Source organism: Heliangelus exortis, chromosome 8 (genome assembly GCF_036169615.1).
Source record: "Heliangelus exortis chromosome 8, bHelExo1.hap1, whole genome shotgun sequence".
Classification (NCBI taxonomy): Eukaryota; Metazoa; Chordata; class Aves; order Apodiformes; family Trochilidae; genus Heliangelus; species Heliangelus exortis.
The window spans coordinates 10,546,681-10,565,417 of NC_092429.1; the positions used below are offsets into that span (position 1 = coordinate 10,546,681).

An 18,737-nucleotide genomic window follows, 5' to 3' on the forward strand; every position below is an offset into this window, starting at 1 on the left:
GAGGGGAGGTCTGGGCAAGGGGCCAGCCAAGGGGCGGCCTCCGGCGCACCCGTCATGCATTACTGGAAACATCTGGCCTGAGCCACAGGGGCGTGTGCTGGCTGCACACGCATGTGCACACATGCACATGGTTATGCGGGTTGGGGGGGAGCACAGATATTTATGGGTATGAGTACATTAGTACATACATCCACACCTGTGTGCACTCATGTTCATGCGTCCATGTGTACATACATATACATACACACACATGTATGGAGGCTTGCACACACATGTAGGTGTTGACATACACATGCATGCATGTAGATAGAGACATGTACACTTATGTGTGCACACACACACCTAAATATATAGGTATATGTGTACAGATTTGAGCACATGTGTACATATGCCAGTGACTACACTTGCTGCCTGCACATGCATGGACATACAGGCATGTATGCATGGACCTGCACACATGCAGCAGACACATGCATGCACACACATGCACACAAGTATGACTGTTACACTAGCCACACACATCCTGGTAGGAGCCTGTGGCCATCTCCCTGCCTGGGATGGGCACATTGTCATGGTGTTGTGCCCCGGCTGAGGACTCTGTGTGTGCGCATTTGTTTGTCTGTGGGTGTGAAAACACGTGTGTGCAGATGCTCACTGTAGGAGCCTGTGTGTGACCCCATGTCCTGTACATGTCCACACATGCCATGTGCCTGTGAAAGCTCCTGGCTGTCCATGTGCCTGTGGGTTGCAAGTGACCATGAGCGCCAAGTATGCCATGTGTGTGCCCAAGTATGCCAACTGCGTAGTGTGCTCGTGTGTTCCATGTGTGCCCATGTGTCCCCGTGCATCTGTGTGTTCCATGTGTGCCCATGTGTTCCATGGGTGCCTATGTGTTTCGTGTGTGCCCTGTGCACATGTGTGCCCACAGGTCAGTGCATGCCCATGCGTGCAGCTTGTCTGTGTGCACCCACATGTGGCCGTCCACGTGTGCCATGGGTCCGTGTGTGCCATGTCTACCTGTGTGTCATGTGGACCAAGTGTGTCCACAAGCGCCTGTGTGTGCCACCCGTGCCCACGTGTGCGGTGCGGGTTCTCACACTCCGCGGTGCCGGCGGTACCCTGGCCCCCGCTGCGGTGCGGGTGCGGATGCGGGTGCCGGAGAGGGGCGCTGGGGAGCGCGGCGGAGCGGGGGGCGGAGCGCGGCGGCGGGGGCGAGAGGCGGTGCCAGCCCCCACCGACCTCCAAACTTTCATTAACTCGGCAGCACCGGCGGTAGCGGCAGCTCTGGGCCTGGCACGGTACCGCCACTGATACCTGCAGCGGGCCGGGCGCGGAGGGGAGGCGCCCCCGCGGGCCCACCCGGCGCGGCGGGAGGGGCCGGGTGGCGGCATGGGCACGGTAAGGGGCGCGTACCTCCGCTGGCACCGGATGCCCGGCCCGGCCGGCAGCCGCGGGAGCATCGGGTGCGGAGTTGAGGAGGGTTTGCTGTGGAAGGGCCGGGGGGTGCGAGGGTGTCTGGTCCGGAGGCGCCGGCGCCACCGGGAGCGGCACCGGCAACGACATCGAGAACGGCACCGGGAGCAGCCATCCGGCAGGACGGCGGCGGGAGCATGATGCGGGGCGGTCTCGCATCTGTTGCTCTTCTGGCGCGGTACCGGAGGAGGGCGAGGGCGCGGCGGGCAGAGCGGGGCCGTTCGTCGCTGCACACGGGGGGGACAGCGGGAACCGGTGCGGCCCGGCCCGGCCCGGTGGCGGAGCGGGGGGGGCTGGCGGTAATTTTCCACGGGCATGTGCCGGGGCGGGGCGGCGGAGCAGCCACCACGTGGCGGCTGATGTAACCGGGGCCCCCCCCGCCACCGGGCTGCACCGGGCAGCGGGCGCGTCGCGGCGAGTGCTTCCCGCGGGGCTGCGGCTGGAGCCACCTCTGGCGGGATAGGGAGGCAGGGCCGGCCCGCCGCCCGCCTCTCGTGGGTACCGGGGAGCCCTGGCTGCGGCGGGCCCGGCAGATGCCGGCGGAGGAAATGGCCTCGCAGGTGGCAGCGGCTGCACCGGTACCCCGGGGCCGCCCGCCGCGCGGGAAGCGATGAGGGTGTTCCATCTTTTGGCTGGCCATCCGTGGCCTTCCCCTCTGTGCTGTGGGCTGCCTCGTCTGCCGAGGTGTGACAGCTTATTCGGGAGACCCTGTTGGTGCTCAGGTGTCCCCCCTTCCACGGTGCCACCTGTCCCGTCTCTACGTACGAGCCTCCTGCCCTCCGAGCTGTCATGCCGTACTACAGCTCTGGGACAGCCACCGTGTAGCACCAGTGCATTGCATCCCTGTCCCTGCCTGGCTCTCCCAGGGGATGGCGCAGCCTCGGGTATCTCTACAACCATCCTATTGCCGCCTCGCGACTGGCTGGGTGCTCTCCTCCTTGCCAGGCGAGGAGCGAAGCCAGCAGCTTCTTCGCTGGCATCTAGCCTTATCTGCACCTGGCAGACCCTGGGGGAGTGGTGGGCCGTCCCTTTGGGCGCTTTCTCCACCCAGGACACAGGATGAGTCTCTGGGCTGAATCCAGGGCTGCAGAGCGGGTGCCTTTTGGCTGGCTGGCAACAGGTGTGTGGTGGGGAGGAGGTCTGGCTGACAGCCTGCACTTCCCACCTCTGAGAAGTGCCCGTGCCACCCGAGGAGAGAGGTTTGTTGTCCTCTCTGCTCAGTGCTGACATTTTGGCTCCCCTTGGAAATGCAGTTCCTCCTGGGGAGGGGTTTGGTGAGACCTGGTATCTGCTGGCAGCAGCCTGCCGGCACTGCAGGGGCTGGGGGCTCACTCCACATCTCCCAGCCTCCTGCCCTTTATCTCCGCCGTCCACGCTCCCTCTCCACAGCTTCAAGGCCTTGTGCCCCTCTGCTGATCGCTCCATACCCACCGTGGCCTGGGGATGGGCCCTGGGGTGCTCAGCTGGTGGTCGGAAACCTTTGGTGGGGGTCGAGGGTCGTTCCCCAGCCAGCAAGGACACTGAGTGCTGGTGTGGGATCTGTAAACACCAGTGCTGTCGCACGGACAAGCAAACTGGTGTTTTGCAAGAGTGGCTGCCCCTCTCAGTGAGGTCAGGCCCTGGTGCTCCCTTGGGGCCTCGAACAGCCCCAGGTTGGGGCAGGGGCAAGAACAGGGGAGGCAGCTGCCTGCGCCTGTGCCCTGTCCGGCAGCACCTGGCACTTGGCAGAGCCCAGTGGCTCAGCCCTCCTGCGCTGCACGTGCATGCGATGCACCGGGGCAGAAAGCAATCGTTTCCCATCTGTGTCCTGCGCGGCAGCTGAGCCCTGAGCTGGCCCCGCTCCGCGCCCAGTCCCGGCGCTGCCGTGTGCTGCAGCCACTTCGGCTCCAGCTCTTACTGGGGGAGAACTCACGGGGCCCCTGCTCCTGCCCACGGCCCCCGACGCCCACCCATCGGGAGGCCAGAAGCCAGCTGCCCACAAGGTCGTCTGTCCACACCGGGTAAATCTTTAACTGCTTCTTGGGAAACACCTGGGAACTGCCGCTCCTGTGGGTGCCAGGGGCTTCGGAGACTTTGGAGGGGTGGGAAGTGGCAGGAAGAGACCCCAGCACCCTGGGCCCCTGAGTCCTTTGTCAGCCCCACTTCTGTGTGCCCTGTGGGCAGGTACAGGGGAGCGATCTGCATGGCACAGCCCTGGTTCCTGGATGGAGAGGGAGGTCTGGGGTGGGGATATGCCCATCCCACCAGTCATGTCTCTCTTGGTGTCTCTTCCCTCTGCCCAGCTTGTTCTGACGGTGGATTGAAGCCCGCCAGTGCTGGTGGTGCAGCCAGCGTGACGGAGAGCAGGCAGGAAAGGGACCCTGTGGTGGGCAGCCAGCACCGTGCTCCAGCCTCCAGGGATGGCCGATAAGTGCAGTGAGGGGCTGCTGGTAAGTGGCCGGGATGCGGGGAATGGGCTGGCATGGGCACCTGCTGCAGGGACCCACAGCACCAGGACTCCTGTAAGGCTTGGTGCCCCCTGGGACTTCTGACCGGGACTGTGTCACCCTGGTGCTGCCCCAATACCTGTGGTCTCCCATGGGACAGGTGCTGGCTGCTGCTTGCCCTCAGCCTTCTGCCTGTGAGGCTCCCTGCGTGTGTTGTCTTGCCGTGCCTGGAGATGCTATCACCCATCTCAGTTGCTTTGCCCAGCCTTATCTCCTGCCCCAGCTCTGCAGCTGGGCAGCTAAAGCAGAGAAGCCCCAACTAGGCGGCTCCTCTGCCTGTTCTCAGTAAAGGGCATGGAAGCCCCTTAAGGGCCCGATATGGGGCTGTTTCCCCTTCACCTGGCAGGCTCTCTTGGACTGGGCTGTAGGACAGTGTGCAGGCAGAGGCGGGTGTTTCTAGGCATTGGCGCAGTGCCTGACCCTTTGTCCTCACAAGTGGTGTGTTGCAGGGTGTTGTGTACTGGCCTGTTGTGCTTGCCTGCACCAGGGAGGGCTGCAGTGGATGGGGAGTGCTGGGGGATGTGCCTAGTGTGTGTCCTCCATGGAGGGCTGCAGTGGAGGGCCCATGCTGGTGGTGGTTCTGCTGTTTGGTGAGGAGTTTGGGAGTTCCAGGCTTGGTTTTCTGTGCCCGTCTGCCACACTGTGCCTGGCAGGTGAGCTCAGGCTAGGCTTGGTTTTTCCCTTTTTCCCGATGAATGGGACCTGAATGCCGGGGCTGACATGATTGCCGGGCCCTTCCCTTCCCGGGGGGCTTCCCGAAATAGCTGCACACTCCAGCCAGAGGGCCTGGAGCCAGGATTTCTCTGGGAAGCCAAGCACCAGGGGAGCGGCGTGCCCAGCAGGCACTTCCAGCTCACTTGCATGTGCACGGCTCCACCTCTTGCGTGTCCCAGCATGGCCCCGGTGGCTGTGCCTGCAACGGGGAGCCCAGCACCCATCCTGCCCACAGTGGGCAGAGTGGAGGGGTCAGGGCAGCCGTTGGGATAGGAAGACAAGTTCCTCCAGGGGAAGCTCTTGGCTGGGAACAGGAATGTATCCGAGCTCGGTCAGGATTCTGTCACTGGGATGTGCTCCTGCACATGGAGGGTGCTTCCTGTGACTCCATGCTGCCACTGCATCCTTGCTCTGGCCAGAGCAGTTGGCAGTGCACCTGGGCAGGGGCTGAGCCTGGCACCTGCAGCAGGCAGCCAGGCCTGGGAGCACCCACTTTCTCCTTATCAATATTTAACTAATTTCTTGGAAGTACCTGACCAGCCCATTCTGGGACTGGAGTGTGCAGAGAGGTGGGGAGGGGTAGGGGACCATGGGGCCTGGCATGCACTGTGCTAGTCACCTTGGCTTACAGCCCTCTGCCCGGGGCACCCCTGTTTTTTATTGGGCTGAGAGGACACCCATGCATGGGGGTGCTGGTGCAGGGGCTGCAGGAGCAAGGCAGGCCCCTATGAGAGCATCTGTGCTCCTGAGGCATCCCTGCTCCTAGAGCATCCCTGTGCTGCATCAGCTGCAAGAGCCTCCGGAGGAGTTGTGGCAGGACAGGCGCTGGCTGCTGAGCTGCCTGGGTCACTGGGGAAAGGAGCTAATCTCCTTGGCTTGCCTCCAGAGTCCTGCCTGTCGCCTTGTAAAGTGCTGTCCCTGCCTGTCCTCTCATCCCTGCCTGCAGGTGCAGTCCCTACTCAGGCCGGTGTGTGCAGCTCCAGGACCAGGATTTTTTTTGTGGTGGGGCTTGGGGTGCCTGCTGTGGCCAGCCTGTGGAGAGTCAGGGGTGTGATGGAGGCAGCAGCTGGGAGATATGCAGCCATGCCTCAGTTTCCCCACCTGTGAACTAGGACCTGTGCCCTCCTGTCAGTCTCGGGATGACATGGATGCCTTGTTGTGCTTTTGTACCCTCTGCATTTTGTGGATTCTTCTGGGAAGGTCTGCATGCTCACTCAAACCATAAGCAGGAGAGTGGGCAGTGCCCCCCCAAACCCTGCAGAGGCAGCAGGTGCCCTGCTGTGGTGCAGGGCAGCTCTAAAGCCTCCAAGGATCAGTGGGCAGGAAAGTCCTCATGGGGCCACAGGGGAGTAAGGAGGGCTTGACTGTCTCTCCCTTCCCAGCCTTTAAGGACATTTTGTTTTGGCCTCTTCAGGGTGCTTTGTTCAGGTTCCAGCAGTGCCAGCAGCTCCTGACTCCCAGGGCTGCCTTGCTGGCATGGCTGAGCTGTCTTCAGCTGCAGGCATCTGCCTCAGGTGGGCTCCTGCCATCAGCTGGGTGGACATTGGGGCACCACTCCCACTGCCCTGATAGGGGTTAAGGGCTGGGGGGGAGGGCCTGGCTGTCCCAGACACCCCCAGCAGTGTGGTGCTGTCGGCCAGTGGCCATGGGCAGGGGGGCCAGCAGAGCTGCGGAAGTGGCTTTTGGCTGCGGGAGCCCTTCCCGGAATACCAAGGGGCAGTGATGAGGGGGGCCGGCGGGGGATTTTTCTGCCTGAATGCCCTGGAAGAATCGTGTCTGCCCCAGGAGAATGGGGCTGGAGAAACGCAGCCCCAGCGGGAAGCGCCTGGCTACGGGATGGTAGCACCAGGGTAGGTTGCTGGTTACCATCCCTGCCCTACAGCCTTGATAGGGGACAGGGTGATGGGGCTGGAAGACCCATAGTCATCCCCCATGTGTCCCACTGCCTCTACCTCTCTAGCTGAGCTCCAGCACGACCAGCCAGCTGGGTTGGGGACAGAGGTGTCAGGGGAAGTGAGGGTCCCACTGTCAGCCCTTTGTTTCCAGCAGCAGGTCCCTATGTGCCTGGCAGTCCTCTCAGGCTGCTGGCAGGGCTTCTGGGGGAGCAGTACTGTGTTCCCATGGGCTGGTGTAGGGGCCACAATCCTTGGGATGGGGCGGTGGGTTCCGCCATGCTCATGTTGCCTTGGAGGGCACTGGGGGCAGTGCTGGGGAGGCAGAATGTCTGGTGGAGGCACGCAGGTGGCCTGGGCAAGATGGTGCAGCCAAACCAGGGCATCAGGGGATGCCAGTTGTGGGGTGTTGAGGTATGTGCCTGCATGTGGGGCAGGACAGGAGTTCTGGGCTGGGGTTGCTGGGGCTGGCATAGCATGGAGTGGCTCTGGGCTTGCAAGTGTCCCAGTGGGGCATAGCTGGGTGCTGTTATCCCATGAATGGGGCATGTCCCAAGCAACCAAGGGGCCAGTGCAGAAGGGGACAGGGACAGGCCTGTGTGGGGGGACTGAGTACCCACCCACACACGTGTGCTGTTCACGTGTGCGCCCGCAACCACTGCTGCCCAGACCCCAGATGGTTGCCCGAAAGCACCGGCCCGTCCCCCCGCCCTCGGCACGCCATCACGCCTCACTGGCGCCTTGGCCGTGCTTCCCAGCCAGGGCACAGGGCTGGGAGCAGCTGGGGCACCCCGAGCCAGTCCAGGAGGCACCCCATGCCACACTCCCATGGGACACAGCACCCCACCACGGTTCCACCCCACACCGTCAAGGGGGTGCATGGGGCAGCTCTGGAATGTCAGGGTGGCAGTGAGAGTCATGGCACAGCCCTGCCAGCCAGATGGTCTCCCGCAGGGCAGTAACCTTGCCACCAAGAGACCCCATGATGTCGCCAGCAGTATGACGTCAGTGTGAAATAGCATGGCATGGTGCTGAGGGTGTGCCAGCAGGCAGGTTTGTCCCTGCCACCCCATCCCACAGCGGGGCCATGCCTGGACCCCACAGCCCTCCAGTGGCAGGGGTTGGGGCTGGGTGTGTGGGGCCAGGCAGCTGCATGGCTACAGGGATAGATGTGGGAAGGGGCTGGGGGTGTCAGACCATGGGAACAGAGGGCACTGAGGGGATGGGGCTCTCTGCCATGCTCCAAACACAGGTGTGTGTTCCCCTGACCAGAGAGGCAGCGGTGCCCATGGGGAAGGCAGTGTTGCCCACCGGAGCGTGCAGGGCTTTGAGCAGCTGGATCCCACTAATGAGGCCTCATTAAGCAGGATGGGGCTCAGCCTGCTGTGCAGCCTGCCCTGCCTGTGCCTACTAGGGGAGGGGTGGTGCCTGGCTCATGGGGGAAAATTGAGGCAAGGGACTTCCCTGTGGGCTTGGGCAGGCAGGGATGGTGCTAGAGAGGGTGCTGTGGTGGGATGCCAGTGCCACGGCGGGGCGGGCGGTGAGGGGATGAGCCTGGCTGGGGAGCAAGCGGGGAGCAGTGCCAAACGCCGGAGGCAGCAGGCGGGGGGAGGTGGCTGCTGAGCCGTAGCCTGAGGTGCCAATGAAGCCAGGGACTCACCGAGATGGCCAGCCTGGCCCCCCGGATGGCAGCCATGGGCAGCTGTGCCCCCCCAGGTCCCCTCAGCAGGTCAGTGGGGAGGTGAAAGCAGGGTTTGGGGGGCAGAGTGAGGGGCTGGGCTGTTGCCACCACCCTCCAGAGTCATGGCTCTTGAAGCCCTTTGTGCTGGCTCTGGAGCAGTGGATTTGCAGGACTGAGGCACAGACGTAGTTCAGTGCTTGGGGTGCTGGGTAAGCACCCCCAAACTCTACAGCCAGGGATGTGGGGTGCCCTGGGGAGGGAGGGCACTGGGCTGCACCAAGCCCCACCATGGCCTCAGCTGTGTTGGGAGCAAGAAGAGAATTCAGGACAGTTTTGTGTTCTGTTAACTCTGGAGCCTACTGATTGCAAGAGGGGTGTAAAGCGCTCCTTTATCTTACTTATTGCTGGAGGGGCAGAGTCTAGTTAAGACTCAGGCCCCTCCTTTTCCCTCTATATCATGCACATCAGCACGCAGTGTCAAAGCACGCCACAGCCCCCATGGCACCCCTGGGTTTAGCTGGTGCTGCTGTGGGGACCTGGCAGAGCATGCTCAGGGTGGTCAGTGGGACCGTGCAGCCTCCCTGCACTGGGGATGGTCGGGGCTGGGTAGCACTGCAGGGGGTCCTACAATTTGGACATCCCACTCAGCATTGTGTCACCGTGGCCCTGGGAGCGCCCACTTGCCTGTGGCCATTCTGGCACTTAAGGCTGATGCTGCCACTGCTCAGGCCATGCCAGGTGTCCTTGCCCCTATACTGTACTCTGCCACACTGGGGCAGGCACCACGGAGAGAGAGCATTGGTGGCTGGGGTGTGCTGGTGGGGCAGGCAGAACTGGGAGAGACAGTCGGGGAGGGCATGGCAGACTCTGGCACAGAGCTGGCACTTCTGGGTTCATCAGCTCTTGTGCCAGGGGCTGGGAGTGCAGGGAGCTGGTTATAGGGGCACCCTGGCCCTGGAAGAGTGACTCTTTTGGTACACAATGTACTTATCATCCATTTATACCTTTGGCAGCCCCTGCCTCACCCAGCCATCACTGTATCACTATTGTCATAGCAAAGAGCAATGACATCAGGCTGATGACATCAAGGGCTGACTGGTTGCAGAAGCAGCCTTGGTACCCCATTAGGAGGCTAGGAAAGGAACTGGGGGTCCGTCACTGGTTCAGGGATGGCTGCATAAGGCTAATTCCCCATGGAGTGATTCTGTTGGGCTCAAATACCTCTGTGGGAGCAGTTTGAGTGAGAAGAAATTGGGGGACCATGCTGGAATTGCCTCCCATGGGGACATCCCCTCCCAGCATCACCCCCACCACTATCATGAGCTTCCCAGACATAAATCAGAGCCCCTTGGGGAAGTGGGGGGCATCCGGGCACCCTAGCCAAGCTGTCATTGTGCAAGGCAATGCTGCTTAGCATGAGAAAGGCTCCGGTGCCAGGCGGTGTGATGGATGATTCCTGCTCCACTGGGCTGGGGAAGTGTTAGCAATGAGGGGGGGTCCCTAGGGAAGAGGGAGGAAGGATGCCCCAGGCACCCTGAACTTCCCCTTGGGGATGTCTTCTTCCTTCCCCCTGATGTTTTTACCCAAGCCAGGCATCTTTTGGAACTGCAGGAGAAAATCTGGGGTGTGAGAACAGGACACCTCTTCCTCCCCCCCCCCGATACAGAGGCTCCATCCTTTGCAGCCCAGTTCTGTGCCAATCCCACAGTGGGGAGATGGCAGGGTCCCCACCTTCCCATACACCAGGTTTCTCTGTGTTGTGTGTCCCCCCCCCTTTTACCATGTGGGACTGGAAGGATGGTTAATGAGTGTAAAGGACGGGGTGACCTTCCCAGATTTGGGGAGAGGGGGGTTGGTAGCAAGCTGATGGGTGAGCATGCAAGTGTTTGCGCACGTGCGCGTGCTTGTGCACGCACGGGCACACATGTGGCTGCCCCCTTACTGGGGACAAGCGCCAAAGCCCCGTGCTGCAGAAAAGGTGGGGGGGCGGAGCAGCAGAGGCCTGGTTCTCTCATTGCACTGGTGCCAGGAAGCTGAACCATGGGGTGACCCTTTGGGCATGGGGGTGAAGCTGCACTGGGGTCACCCAAGCAGAGTGGTGGCCCTCCAGCTTTGGGACAGGGATGAGGTTCCTTTTGAGCACCAGGCTAAGCAGAGGCTATGCAGAGTGTTATCCCTCTCTCCCCAAGACCCTTTGCCAAGGAGATTGGAGCGCTGCCCCTCTCCTGCTGTCCATGCTGCTCATTAGGAGCCTTGTTAGTGTGAGCAGCTTAATCAGAGGCTTCCCGCTCGGATCAGCCTGCTTGAGCGGGCAGCGTGCCCTGGCATGGGGACAGTGCCAGCGTCTTGTATCCCCCGCTCCGGGGACCCCTTAACCTTGCTCCCATTCAGTACCCCACAATGAGAGCTTCCCCCTGGAGGGGCTCCCCCAGCATCCAGCGCTGATGTCAGCTGATTTCTGACAGAGCCTCTGCCCATGGGGTCTGGCATGGGCACCCTGGTGCTGTGGCCAGCCATGGCCGGTGTATCGCCCCTATAGCCCAACCCAAAGCACCCACTGATCCCCCATCGCCTCTCTGCCCCAACCCCGCACCCCGGCAGCCCCCCCGCAGCCCTCGGCGCGTGCAGGCCCCGCTTGCAGCAGATGGCTTTGTTTGGCAGCGCGGTGCCGGAGTCGCCGGGCATCACGTCCCGGCTGTGCCGGCCCTAATCGAATGATACGGTTAGGTGCACCGCGCCTGCTGCCCGCGCCCCGCTGGCGTGAGCAGATCTGAAGCGACGGCTCCCATTTGTGGCCCACTTGCTGCTGGCATCAGCCATAGTGGGGGGCACATGTGGGGGGAAATGTGTGCAGCAGAGGGAGTAGCATGAGTGGGCATAGGAATGGGGGTGTCTGTGGTGAGGAGACTGGCACTGCAGAGCTCTAGCCTCCTCCTATGGCTGCTGGCATCCCATGCTGCTCCCATGGGTGCTGCGAGGCTATGGACATCAGCACCATCACATCCCATGCACCCAGTACCTGACCATGGGTAGGGAAGGAAGGGCTTGAGGCACCCACAGCACCTCCAAAATGTCATCTGCCCCTCAGCCCAACCTACCAGAGCTCAGCAGCATCTGGGCAGGATATTCCTGCAAGGCTGCGGCCATGCTGGGACTGAGCCATGGAATGATGGGTGCCATCGCCGCCGGGGGTGCTGAGCTCTCATCCCTGTTGTTGTTGTCCCCGGTGTAAGCTGGCATTGTTTGGCAGCCTGCACAAAGCACCCTTTCTTGCCCTCATCTGCCCCCCCCCAACCCGTATCTCCCCTGCAGTGGGGGATGGAGCCCTGAAGCTGTCCCTGGGGGGACCCACCTGCACAGGACCCTGCCATGCTGCCCTGAGCACAGTGCCCTCCCTGGGCACTGAGCCACTGGCAGGACCCCAGCTGCAACAGGGTGCCTTTCATGGGGTTGGGGGGGTATGCAGCCCCCCCACCCCCCACCTGCTATAGTCACTGCTCCCCACTCCCTATTGAGGTGGGCCCCTGCTTCACCATAGGGGTCTCACCATTCCCCCCAGTCGTGGACAGTGGCCACCCAGCGGGGCCTCTCTTGCTGGGCGCGGGGGGGGGCAGTGCGGGAACAGAGGCCCCTTTGTGCTCTGGCGCCTGGACCTGCTTTGTATGAGTTGCAGGCTCTTCCTTTGCTGCAGCCCAGCTCTGGGCAGAGCTATTCATCGGGCGGGCCGCCACTGTTGCCCTCCCCCTCCTTGGCACTGCCTGTGTGTGTCGGGGGGGGGGGGGGAAGGATGGTGGCAGGATGTAGGGGACCACCCAGCCCTCCTCAGAGCTGTCACCCCTCTGGTGGGACTGGGAGGGGGGTCCCTGATTGACGCACCTCACGACATCTCTCCACAGAACGGTACTGTGCCCGGGGACCAGGGCAAGCAGGACAAGAGCATCAAGCGTGGCAACTGGGGCAACCAGATTGAGTTTGTGCTGACCAGCGTGGGATATGCTGTGGGGCTGGGCAACGTCTGGCGCTTCCCATACCTCTGCTACCGCAATGGGGGAGGTGGGTGTCATCAAGAGGGGTGTGTAGGGGGAGGGGCATGCATCCTGGGCCCATACAGTGCTTGCTGGTCCCAGGCTTGTTGGGGTGATGGAGAGCAAAGAGAGAATGGCTATGCCCATGGTTGCTTTCTTCTCTCACCCTCTGGTTCCTGCCCACCAGGTGCCTTCATGTTCCCCTACTTCATCATGCTGGTGTTCTGCGGCATCCCTCTCTTCTTCATGGAGCTCTCCTTTGGGCAGTTTGCCAGCCAGGGCTGCCTTGGCGTCTGGAGGGTCAGCCCCATGTTCAAAGGTAAGGAGCTGCCTCTCCCCACTGACACATGCTGGCATGGGGCATCTGCCAACAGAGCCCCCAGCACATGGTTACACCCCGTGTGTCCCCTGCACACACACGTCTGGCGTGCTGAGCAGGCATCTGCAGCTCCCATAGCCCTGCACACCTTGCACACCCACCCCTTGCATGACCAACTTGCATATGCATGCCTCGAACACCCAGCTTGCAAACGCACACCTCACACACCCAGCTCACACATGCAAGCTTTGCACATGCACCACTCTCCATGTTGCAGGGGTCCTGTTCCACCCTAGGCTGTACTGCCCTGCACACAGTCTGCCCAGCGTCCCTGAAGACATCACACATGTCCCTGCACACACAACACATCCCCTCTGCACACCCCAGCCCTGCACTTGCATTCACTGCAGGCATTACACACACATCCCTGCACACACCACACATCCCTCTTGCACTTGTCCCCTGAACACACTCTGTGTGCCTGCAGCCCCTTCAGCTGCAGTCCTCTCCCTGCCCCATTGGCACTGGGTGCTGTGCCCACATGGTGGGTGCTGGCCGTACGAAGAAGTTGCCAAATCGTGGCTGGACCCTGTCCTGGACCCAGTGTCCCAGTATGTTCCTGTGTGCCAGAGCACATGCCTACACACTGCCAGCTGGGTAGCACACCCACACGTGGCATATTGAGTGCAGGCAGCCTGTGTGCACATTCTACATGGTGGCATGCTCAGCCTGCGTGCGTGTCCCCATGCTTGTGTGGCCTCTGTCACCAGCCACCAGGTAGCTGCAGCCTGAAAGTCACCATGGCGGTGTAAGGAGAGAGAGACCCCCACCCAGTGGTTCTCCAAGAAGGTCTCCAGACCCTAAGGGTTTGCCTGCAGGCTTGCAGGCCGTGCCTGAGTGCCTGAGTGTCTTGCCACACATCCCAGGGCACTCTCAGCACCTCAGAGCTTGTTCAGAGGAAGGGGACCCCATGCACAATGGTGGGCTGAACTGCGCAGTCCTGTCCACCCCAGTGCCAGATCTGGGTCCTGAGCAGCAGCATGGCTGCAAGGCTGCTGACATCACTGCGTGCTGCCATACACCCCCCACACCACAGTTCCCCGTGCTTCACCCTGTACCCGCGCCATGCCACACTGTGCCGCTCACCCCTCCCCGGTGCTGTTCCCAGGCGTGGGCTACGGGATGATGGTGGTGTCCACGTACATCGGGATCTACTACAACGTGGTGATCTGTATTGCCTTCTACTACTTCTTTGTGTCCATGACGCGCGTGCTGCCCTGGACATACTGCAGCAACACCTGGAACACGCCCGACTGTGTGGGGGTGCTGGACGGGAACCTCTCCAGCCGCGCTGCCCTCAACCTCACCCATCTCCTCAACTCCACCCAGAAGCGTACCAGCCCCAGCGAGGAGTACTGGAGGTACCAGGGATGGGTACAGGTACAAGGGACAGGGCAGGTAGTGGTGGTGGGACCCCACTGACACCAGCTGCCCCCCAACCTGTGCAGGAGGTACGTGCTGAACCTTTCAGATGACATCGGAAACCTGGGTGAGGTGCGCCTGCCCCTCCTGGGCTGCCTCGGAGTCTCCTGGGTCGTCGTCTTCCTCTGCCTCATCAAGGGCGTCAAGTCCTCGGGGAAGGTACCTGCATGCTCCTCCTCTGCGCCCCGCACTGCCTCTCCAGGCTTAGTCCCGTCTGTAGTGGAAAGGTTTCTCACATTGTAGATGTGACCCCACCCCTTCTGGGCAGGCTCCTCCCACTCTGGGAAAAGCTACACCGCTTGTGGACACAGATCTTCCCATGTGGCCACGGACACACCTTCCCTAACTGTAGCCCTCCCTGGACCATACCCTCTCCTTACTGTCTCATGCTCCACACCCTAACCATAATCCCTCCCCTGCCCTCCACCCAAGTCAAGCCCGGCCCCACCCCGGGCCACACCCTCTGTCCTTGGCCCCCCCTTGCTAAAGGTGCCACCCCGCAGGTGGTGTACTTCACGGCCACCTTCCCCTACGTGGTGCTCACCATCCTCTTCGTGCGTGGCATCACGCTGGAGGGGGCCATCACAGGCATCATGTACTACCTGACACCCCAGTGGGACAAGATCCTCAACGCCAAGGTGAGCAGGGACAAGGGGTGGTGGGTAGCTTGCTAAGGGATGAGCAGGGCTGGGGGACACGGCACTGACCACCTCCTCATCACAGGTGTGGGGTGATGCAGCCTCACAGATCTTCTACTCGCTGGGCTGTGCCTGGGGTGGACTCATCACCATGGCCTCCTACAACAAGTTCCACAACAACTGCTACCGGTGAGCATCCAGCCATAGCTGCTCAGCCCCCCTTCTGTCCCCAAGTCCCACCACTAACCCTGACCACTCTCCCCACAGGGATAGCATCATCATCAGCATCACCAACTGCGCCACCAGTGTCTATGCAGGATTCGTCATCTTCTCTATCCTGGGCTTCATGGCCAACCATTTGGGTGTGGACGTCTCCAAGGTGGCTGATCATGGCCCTGGCCTGGCCTTCGTGGCTTACCCCGAGGCCCTCACTCTGCTTCCCATCTCTCCCCTCTGGTCCATCCTCTTCTTCTTCATGCTCATCCTCCTGGGGCTGGGCACACAGGTAAGGGGGTAGCGGGGCAGCATGGTGGGGTCACCGTGTTGGGCTAGAGTGGCATGGTGGGGCCTAAGTGGTGACATGCTGCCCCCTGCACCCCATGTGCAGTTCTGCCTGCTGGAGACACTGGTCACAGCCATCGTGGACGAGGTGGGCAATGAGTGGATCATCCGCAGGAAGACCTTTGTGACACTGGGGGTAGCCGTGGTGGGCTTTCTGCTGGGTGTTCCACTCACCACACAGGTAAGTGACCATGGGACTGTGATGACAGGATACCTGGTGCCTGTGCTGTTGCTATGGTGAATGTGGTACTGACACCGTCAGCCATGTCCATATTCTTGCCATGACCACCCCAGTGATGGTGACACCCAGGGCCTGGTGTTGCCATGCCAATACCGGCAACGGTATCCAGACTAAATGTCACCACGCTGACGCTGGCATTGGGTGTTGCCATGCCAGCCACAGTGGTGGTATCAAAGCTGTTGGTTGCCATTGCCACATCGATGGCAGTACCACCATGGCAACCATGCCAACTGGTCCTTCTCACAGGCAGGCATCTACTGGCTCCTGCTGATGGACAACTACGCTGCCAGCTTCTCCTTGGTTGTCATCTCCTGCATTATGTGTGTGGCCATCATGTACATCTACGGTAGGTACAACCACCTGCAGCCAATCAGTAGGCAGAGCTGCCCTAGCCAACCAATGGGGAAGGGGGTGGGCTAACTTCTAGCCAATGGGTGGTTTGCTCTGTGTTAACTGTCAAGGCCATTGGCCAGTTGGGACAGCCATGACATGAGGAGCCTGGTGGGTCCCATCATCCAGGGTTTGAAGCTGCTTCCAGGCAGTAGTGGGAGGGGGCTGAGGGTCCTACTGGTGCCCCATTGCAGCTGCACAAGTGTTGATGGTCATGTGTCCCCACAGGGCACCGCAACTACTTCAAGGACATTGAGATGATGCTGGGTTTTCCACCTCCGCTCTTCTTCCAGATCTGCTGGCGCTTCATCTCACCTGCCATCATCTTTGTGAGCATTGCAACCATGGGGCACGGGGCCAAGGGAGGAGGGAGCAAGGAGCCTATCTAAACACATCACTTGCCTGCCCTGGGGAGGAGGGTGCTGGGCTGCAGAAGGGCAGCAGGGAGAGGGCAGAACAGCGGGGTTGGGGAAGCAGGGAGCAGGCTGGCTGCTCCCAACTGGCTGATCCTGCCTGTCCCTCCCCAGTTCATCCTGGTCTTCACAGTGATCCAGTACCGGCCTATCTCCTACAATGACTACGTCTACCCCACCTGGGCCATCAGCATTGGCTTCCTCATGGCACTTTCCTCCGTCATCTGCATCCCCATCTATGCCATCTACAAAGTGTGCCGCTCTGAGGGGGACACGCTGCTGGAGGTGGGTGCCCAGGGGTTAGACCCTCTTGCCCATGTCCACCTGGGTCAAGGTGCATTCTGCACCCCAACAGAGCTGGTGGTACCTCTGGCATACTGGGGGGGATGCTGGGGCAGGGGAATGCAGTGAGTTCTAACCTTATTTTCATTCTCTCCCTCTCTCTTCAGCGCTTGAAAAATGCTACCAAGGCAAGCAAGGACTGGGGCCCGGCACTGGCAGAGCACCGCAGTGGGCGCTATGCCCCAGTGTTCAGCCCCTCCACCGAGTCCCACCTGGAGGTGCAGCCCCTGCAGCCGGAGAAGGGCCGGAGCGAGGTGGCAGCTGCCTCCCCCGTACAGGGCAGCAACGGCTCAGCCCACAGCCAGGACTCCAGACTGTGACCCCCCACCGTCCCCGCAACCCCTCTAACCCCTCCCGCGCGGTGACACTTTCGCACCTTCCGCTGGCGGAGCCTGGCTCCGGGCCACACTGGACCGTGGGGGGCTCTCAGTGCCCGTCCCCGAGACCCCCGCACCTCGCCGGTTAACCCCTTCCTCCCCGCCCACCCTGCCCTGCCCCGTGGCGTTTGTTAACCCTTGTGTTTACGGTAACCTTTGTGCGCGACGCTGGGACAAGAGAGGAGGGGGCACAGCCCCGGGAGGGCCGGGAGCCAGAGGCACTTTTTCAGGGGCCCTGCCCCAGGGGGATGCACAGGATGGGGGGGGATGGTAGCAGGATGCCCCTGCCTCCTGGCCCCCCTACATCCAGGCACCCCGCCCCACTGTGGGGCAGCCTTCTGGCCTACCCAGGGAGGGGGTGTGGGGTTGGAGTGGGGCTGGGGCATGCCAGGACTGCCCGCAGCTGCTCCAAGCTGTGTGTGCAGAGGGTCTGCATGTTGGGGATTGTCACTGCAGGGACCCCTGGCCTGGGCAGGCACCCACTGTGGCTCAGAGCCTGCAGGGTCCCACAGGTGGCCATGTCCAGGGATGGTGCCAGGCACCAGGTCTGCACAGGGAGATGGGGGCAAGCATGCTGCCTCCCCCAGGCAGCAGGATCTCATGACATAAGACACAAGCACTTAGAGCAGACACATACATGTGTGTGTGTCCCTCACAATTATGGGGCTATGGGCACGCATGTGGCATACATGGGCACACATGTACACATGGTGCCCCGGGGTTGTGCAGGCGGTGAGCTGGTATCCACCCCCACCCCTCCCACATGCACCCCTCCACCCTGTGGCCCTACTGGAGGGCTATGGGTGCCTACCTGGGTGGCTAGGCAGCCCAGCACTGCTGCCTGCCCTGCAGTAGGGCAGGAGGCTGGGGAGCACTTAAGCCTGGCTGGAGGGGTGATGGGGCAGGGCTGGGGTTCAACTCTCCATGGCAGCCCCAGCAGGGGGAACCTTCCATGGTGCTAAAGGGGAGCAGGATGGACTGCCCCCCCAGCTGGTGAGAGGTACCAGTGGAGATGTGGAGGGCTGCACCAGCCCCCTTGCTCCAAACCGTCTGGGGACACTTGGTCCCCAACCAGTATTATTGGAGCAGGATGCACTGGCAAAGGCCAGGCAGTTTTAAATTTGTCTTCCAGCTCCAGCCAAAGGACGGAGCTCTTGATTTGGGGTGGATGGGGTGAGAAGGGTCCCACCCCACTGCTCCCCTCCCAGCCAGCACCCTGTGCCCCCCCTCCCCGTGCTGCAGCCCCAAGGCTGGCACAGGGACATGGCATGGCAGTGGCAGGTGGTGGGCAGTGGGCACTGAGCCCCGGCAGGATGTTCCAGCTCCCCTGGCCCTGTCCTGAGCCCCCTTGCCATGCTGTGGCAAGGGGTGCAGGTTCCCGCATGGTGCCCGTGCCCTGCCCCACGTGTCACACTGCTACTCTTCACCTCTATAATCGTTAGCAATAACGTGCGTGTCCCTGGGCAGCACTGCCTGTGCCAGTGTCTCCCAGTGTAGAGTTCTAAAGTATCCTAGATTTTAATGAGATTTATATTCCTGAGGCTGTGTCCTGCTGTGCCCTTCTCTGGGGACCATGGGGAGGGATGTGTGTGTTGGAGACTGGGGGGGGGCGGATCACATCCCATGGGAGCAGCCCTTTCCCTCCTGGATGCTGGACATGGGCGGTGAGTAGCCAGGCTGGGTGCTGACGAACACGTTTGTCC

The 18,737-nt window shown here is 61.7% G+C and overlaps 1 protein-coding gene across 4 annotated transcripts; it reads left to right on the forward strand.

The window, feature by feature from the left end:
• Positions 1-1,225: 1,225 nt before the first annotated feature.
• On the forward strand, positions 1,226-18,574 carry SLC6A9 (solute carrier family 6 member 9). Of its 4 annotated transcripts, XM_071750342.1 has the most exons (15): positions 1,226-1,398; positions 3,292-3,473; positions 3,756-3,902; positions 12,143-12,299; positions 12,459-12,590; positions 13,759-14,011; positions 14,099-14,231; positions 14,576-14,710; positions 14,796-14,899; positions 14,978-15,215; positions 15,318-15,452; positions 15,759-15,858; positions 16,131-16,231; positions 16,430-16,600; positions 16,765-18,574. In XM_071750342.1, exons 3-15 carry the CDS (start codon positions 3,873-3,875, stop codon positions 16,975-16,977), a joined length of 1,902 nt encoding a protein of 633 aa, XP_071606443.1. In that variant the 5' UTR covers positions 1,226-1,398; positions 3,292-3,473; positions 3,756-3,872; the 3' UTR covers positions 16,978-18,574. The 4 variants fall into 4 exon arrangements, with proteins under 4 accessions (XP_071606443.1, XP_071606441.1, XP_071606444.1 ...); XM_071750340.1 differs by lacking the exon at positions 3,292-3,473; XM_071750341.1 differs by lacking the exons at positions 1,226-1,398; positions 3,292-3,473 and adding an exon at positions 3,481-3,636.
• Positions 18,575-18,737: the final 163 nt, after the last annotated feature.